This window comes from Sciurus vulgaris, assembly GCF_902686455.1.
Source record: "Sciurus vulgaris genome assembly, chromosome: 14".
NCBI classification, from domain to species: Eukaryota; Metazoa; Chordata; class Mammalia; order Rodentia; family Sciuridae; genus Sciurus; species Sciurus vulgaris.
The window spans coordinates 25783791-25790234 of record NC_136475.1 but is presented as its reverse complement, the minus strand read 5'-3'; the positions used below and the strand labels follow the sequence as shown (position 1 = coordinate 25790234).

General features: G+C 40.6%; 1 protein-coding gene across 21 annotated transcripts in view; it reads left to right on the top strand.

The window, feature by feature from the left end:
* Window positions 1-6444, top strand: part of AAK1 (AP2 associated kinase 1) — a 180540-nt gene that overhangs the window by 131855 nt on the left and 42241 nt on the right. For 19 of the 21 annotated variants that reach the window (XM_079110819.1, XM_079110822.1, XM_079110823.1 and 16 more), the window contains exons 11-13: window positions 2-156; window positions 1400-1713; window positions 6124-6441. In XM_079110819.1, coding sequence (XP_078966945.1) covers window positions 2-156; window positions 1400-1713; window positions 6124-6441 — 787 coding nt within the window. The remainder of the gene's footprint in view (window position 1; window positions 157-1399; window positions 1714-6123; window positions 6442-6444) is intronic. The other 2 variants (XM_079110812.1, XM_079110821.1) reach the window with 1 other exon arrangement.

The window sequence follows — 6444 nt, the reverse complement described above, 5'->3', positions numbered from 1 at the left end:
GACTGACAGATCCCATTCCCACCACAGAAACTTCAATTGCACCCCGCCAGAGGCCTAAAGCTGGGCAGACTCAGCCAAATCCAGGAATCCTTCCCATCCAGCCAGCTCTTACACCTCGGAAGAGGGCCACAGTTCAGCCCCCACCTCAGGCTGCAGGTTAGTAACAAATTGGGTTGAAACCAAGTACACCTCTTTGTTACAGAAGTATCGGAAAACCTGGTTTTGCTTCAGGAATGGAATCCAGAGGCACATAAAGATTAATGAGGTGAGCTGCTTTTGAAATTGTATAGCCAATGGCTGCAAAGAGGGAGACTGCTTATTATATTCTAAGATGGATCTCTAAGACTACTAAAGGCTGTCATCTCTGTATTTTCTCATCTTGGTCCTGACTTTGTGGTTTGATCTGTTCTTCCCATACCTACTTCTATTCCATACACTTCCTTGCCTTTAATAAAAATAAAGGCCCAAGTAGCTACAGGCTGCATCCACCCCACAGAAGTAGATTGATAACTCGCAGCCCATATTTAATAAAAATAAGGCTCACCTCTTTTTGACCCTCACAGAAAAATATTGTTTTCTTAATGCTTTGTCTCTTGAAGTATCTATCACCCCTCTGTATTTTGGTATTCTATTTCTAATGAGATGAATGAACTCTGTTTCATAAAGACAATTGATCCAGCAGGCCCGGAGTTGCATGCCTGTAATCTCAAAGACTTGGGAGGCTAAGGCAGGAGGATCCCAGTTCAAAGCTCAGCCTCAGCAACTTAGCGAGACCCTGTCTCAAAAAATAAAAAGGGCTGGGGATGTGGCTCAGTGGTTAAGCACCCCTGGGTTCAATCCTGAGTACCAAAAAAACACATTTGATCCAAAATATCAAGTAACTGAGTACAACTGTCATTTTCTCTACCAGCAAGCAGCTTTTGGTGAATTCTCACAACCAGGCACCCAGGTGGGGGTTGTGTAAACTACAGGTAAAACTTTGAAGAATTCTTTTGACATGCAGCAAGCCAGTTGATGCAAATATTGTTTGTATGCACAGTAGCAGCAAAGGTCAGTTGACTGTGGATACTCGGGCTGCTAACTAAAAGAGTGTTGGCTAACTGGGATGATGGCTAAAGGAAGGCTTTCTGAAGGAGGCAAGTATTGCATCTTGTTATTGAGCCCTGTTTTAAAATCTAAAGCACAGTTTGGCAAAAAGATGGAAAGATATTCCAGGTGAAACAGAGCATGTGGACAGACAGTGTGAAGCACATGATCTTAGAATAATCTGCCTACTTACCACCCCCCTTCTATTGCTTTGACAAGTCAGAAAGTGTTTGTTTGTTTTGTTTTGTTTTGTTTTGTTTTGTTTTGTCTAGAAGGGTTTTGAGCTCTAATATAGAGTTTATTTTTATTGCAGGACCCAGCAATCAACCTGGGCTTTTGACCAGTGTTCCCCAATCAAAAGCTCAAGCCCCACCCAGCCAGCCTTTGCCTCAGTCTCAGCCCAAGCAGCCACAGGCTGCGCCCACCCCACAGCAGCCGCCTTCCACCCCAGCCCAGGCTCTGGCAGCTTCCCAGACGCAGGCCACACCACAGCACCAGCAGCAGCTCTTCCTCAAGCAGCAGCCGCAGCCGCAGCCGCAGCCGCAGCAGCCTCAGCAGCAGCCTCAGCAGCAGCCTCAGCAACCAGCAGGCACATTTTACCAGCAGCAGCAGGCCCAGGCTCAGCAGGTAAGGTGGTCCAGGGTGAGTCATGACTGTGAAAAGGCCCAGTAGGTATAGATGTCTTCCTTGGGAAGTGCTAGGGTGACAGAGAGCCATTACCTATTACATCACTGTTTCTTGTAGATACTAAGGCATTGAGAAGTAGATTGATAACTCACAGCCCATTCACTATTCTTCTCCAGCCATGGGGAATTCATCATGTGCTCGAGAAACTCAGTGAAGGTGCTGTTTTCAAGGACATACTGGAGGAAAAAATAACTATTATTTCTTATTATCATCAGATATTCAGTAGTGCCAGATGTGGTCATGCATACCTGTAATCCTAGCAACTAGGAGGCTGAGGCAGGAGGATCACAAATTTGAGGTCAGCCTCAGCAATTTAGCAAGACCCTAATAGAAAAAAGTCTGGGAATGCAGCTTAGCTCACACTTGCCTAGCATGTGTGAGGCCCTTTCTTCAATCCCCAGTACTGAAAAAAAAAAAAAATCCAGTAATGTTTAACTGTTTCTGATGTCTCACGATTTAAGTTGGCTTGTTTAAGGCAAGGCTCCCAACAAGGTCCACATATTTTATTTAGTTGGTATATTTTTTCCTTTATCTTTTCATATAATTTTTCATTTTTTGCTATGAACGTATTTTATAGTGATTGATAAATCTTTTAAGTTCCCTTTTATTTTTATATTCCTTCTCCCTTTTTTTCTTCCCTTTTCCTTTTTTTTTTTTTTTTTAATTTTTTAAGAAACTGGGTTAGTTGCTCTGTGGAATGTTGAACATTCTGAATTTGGCTTGATTGCTCCATGGTGGTGTCATTTGGTATATTCCTCTGTCCTGTTTGTAAGCTGATAGTTTCTCTAGGCCTGCTCAACATTTTGTTTGGTCTTGGTTCTTCCTGTTGCATCACATCAGGACACCTGTTGTCTTCTCCTTTAGTGTTATCAAGACCATTCAGTGTGTTTAGGTATTGTCTATCTGTCTCATCCATTTTATTAATGTTCTTCGTTAGCTTACCCGCCATTGCCAATCATTTCTTAAGTCCATTAATTCACTAGCAATAACAAAATGATATACTAGCATTCCCATTTCATTTAGGGTCTGAAGTTTTTCAGTGAAGAACTTCTTTTCATCAACTATTTAGTTGCCCTGAGGTACTGTTTATTAAGAAAAGGCAAGAAAAATACTTGATTCTTTTCCTTTGCTTGCCAGTTTTCAGAATAATGAATTTGTTCACTCCATCATCCAAAGGTGACTTTTAAGTTCTTGTTTTATAACATGTTTGATATCTTTCAATATGTTGCATTTTTAAAAAAATTATTTATTTTCTTGCTCAAATTGTTAGTTATTTGGCCAGGGGAAGTACTTTCAAATTGGTTTCTAGGTTCTTTAGATGTGACTCTGGTAGTCTTTAAAGAGTCCCTTGCCATTGAGGATAACAGACTATTCCAAGATCATTCTGTCCTCGACTTAGAATTATCTATTTCTCTAAGGAGCTCTTTGTTTTTTAATGGAAATGATATTTAGAAACCACCATTTGGTGCTAGAGATACTCACTTATTAATGGATTGGTGGTTATTTCTAGGCCTTTTTTCAGTGGACAGTTAGAAAATGTGTTGTTTTATTAGAAAATATACATTATGAATTCATATTTATATTACCAGTTCAAATTTATAGTTATAGGATTTTTCTTTAACTTTTTGGATTTTTTTTATTAAAATCTTTTTTATTTTTACAGACTATATTTTGATTCATTGTACACAAATGGGGTCCAACTTTTCATTTCTATGGTTGTACACAGTATAGATTCACACCATTCATGTAATCATAAATATACATAGGGTAATACTGTCTGTTTCATTCTACTGTCTTTCCATCCCCCACCCTCTCCCACCCCATTTTCCTCTACACCATCCAAAGTCCCTTCATTCTTCTCTTCCCCCCGCCACCCCTCCTTGTTATATATCATCATACATTTATCAGAGAAAACATTAGGCCTTTGGTTTTTTGGGCTTGGCCTATTTCACTTAGGATGATATTTTCCAACTTCATCCATTTACCAACAAATACCATAATTTTATTCTTCTTTATGGCTGAATAATATTCCATTGTGTATATAGACCACATTTTCTTTATCCATTCATCAATTGAAGGGCATCTAGTTTGGTTCCACAATCTGGCTATTTACTATGAACATTGATGTGGCTGCATCACTGTAGTATGCTGATTTTAAGTCCTTTGGGTATAAACCGAGGCGTGGGATAGCTGGGTCAAATGGTGGGACCATTACAAGTTTTCTGAGGATTCTCCACACTGCTTTCCTGAGTGGCTGCACCAATTTGCAACTCCACCAGAAATGTATGAGTGTGCGTCTTTCCCCACATCCACGCCAATACTTATTATTGCTTGTGTTCTTGGTAATAGCCATTGTAATTGGAGTTAGATGAAATCTTAGGGTGGTTTTAATTTGCATTTCTCTAATTACTAGGAATGATGAGCACTTTTTTGTATATTTGTTGATCACCTGTATATCTTCTTCTGTGAACTTTTTGGATTGTGTGTGTGTGTGTGTGTGTGTGTGTGTGTGTGTGTGTGTGTGTGTTTTACTGATCTGGAAATCTTGATTTCTGACAGCATTAACATAATTAATTGGTTTATAGTTTCAGGATAATAATATCAATCTGATTACTAAAAATCAATGTAAGATTTCTTTGCCCATTTTACTCTTAGAATGTTTCACACTTTGTTTCCAAGGAGTGGTTTTAGTCAGTTTTATCATCACTGTGACAAAAGCCTGACAAGAACAACATAGAGGAGAAAAAGTCATTTGAAGCTCACAGTTTTAGAGGTATCAATCCATTAGATGGCTGACTCCATGACTGTGGGCCCAAGGCAGGACAGAACATCATGGTGGAAAGGTGTGGAAGAGGAAAGCAGCTTAGGACATGGCCACCAGGAAACAGAGTTCTGCTTACCAGGGATAAAATATAAACCCCAAAGGCACACCCCAGTGTCCTACTTCCTCCAGCCACACCCTGCACACCCTACCTGCCTGCAGTTACCTCTTCATATGGGTTTCTTTGTATTATTTTGGTTTTCATTCTTAGTTATTACTTTTTAAAATTGTTTTCTTTAGTACTAGGAATTGAACCCAGGAGTACTCTTCCACTGAGCTACATCCCAAGCCTTTATTTATTTTTTATTTTGAGACAAGGCCTTGCTGAATTGCCAAAGATGGCCTTGAACTTGGAATTTTCCTGCCTCAACCTTCTGAGTTGCTGGGATTATAGGAATGTGCCACTGTGCCTGGCTAGTTATTGTTATTCAATTTTGTTTTAATTTTGTTTTATGAATTATACACCATTTATATAGTTTCAAAGTTAAATCTCAAAATTCTGTTCCCTCTAATCCATCTATACAGGTATCTTTCATTGCTCTTTACAACTTGAGAGTATCCATTTGATATTCTTTAGGATATAACACAGTTTAATCAGTTTCCTGTGAAAGACATTTGGGATGTTTCCATCATTTTGCTATTATAAATTGGCAACTATATTTTGACATCTGCTTTGTTGGTGACACTTTAACTTTACCCCAATAGACAAATAGTATCCTTCCAATTAACTCTTTAACTAGGTAACTGTATTTAGTGTCCCAAGGCAAGATCTTGTTCATCAGCAGGCCCTTATTTTGAGCTCTGTTTATGTGCCTAGCACGTAGTCCCTAGCAGTGGTAATTGGAGAGATGTATAAGAAGTGTCATAAAAGCTGGGCCTGCTGGTGAGTCTGTAGTCTCAGCTACCTAGGAGGCTGCCCATGGAGTTTGGGACCAGCCCAGGAGTTTGAGACAAGCCTGGGCAAGGTAGGGTGACCCCATCTAAAAAAAAAAAAAAAAAAAAAAAAAAAAAGTGACAGAGTATTTTGAATATTTAAAGATGGCAGAGTTTCCTAAAGTAGAGCAATTGGGAAATGATTTCAGAAAGGCTTGATTTGAGTTTTAATAGCTGGGTTAGCATTTAGGATATTCTTTTCAGTGTCATCATTGTGTCATCCTGTTCATGCAAGGAAGCATTTTAATCTTGACTACTTCAAAATCCTTTATGAGAAGGATTACTTCTGTCATCAGGAGATCATTTATTTGTTTGACACTTCAGTTTGTGGAATCACATTGATGTTTAGGTAGCTTCCTTCAGCCTGGCCTAGAAACCCAGTAGGAATCCAGTCTAGAACAGTGGGTATGGTCTGGCAGTGTGAGGTACTGCCATGTTTATTTTAATGCCCTGGAATTCCTGTCATGAGTTTTCAGGCCTAGCTAACAAAACTTCCATCTATTCTTGCCTTTGGCTTCAGCACCTGTGTTTGTGAATGTGCTTCTGTGACAGGACCTTATGTACCTCCTCATTTCTTGCTGCTTTCTCCTACTTAGTTTCAGGCGGTACATTCAGGAACCCAGCAACCAGCCATTGCCCAGTTTCCCGTGGTGTCCCAGGGAGGCTCTCAACAGCAGCTGATGCAGAACTTCTACCAGCAGCAACAGCAGCAGCAACAGCAGCAGCAACAGCAGCAGCAACAGCAGCAGCAGCAGCAGCAGCAGCAACAGCAACAGCTGGCCACAGCTCTGCATCAGCAACAGCTGATGACTCAGCAGGCAGCTTTGCAGCAGAAGAGCCTGGCAGCAGCAGGACCACAGCCCCAGGCCCAACCTGCTGCAGCCCCCCAGCCAGCCTCTGCCCAGGAGCCTGCAGTA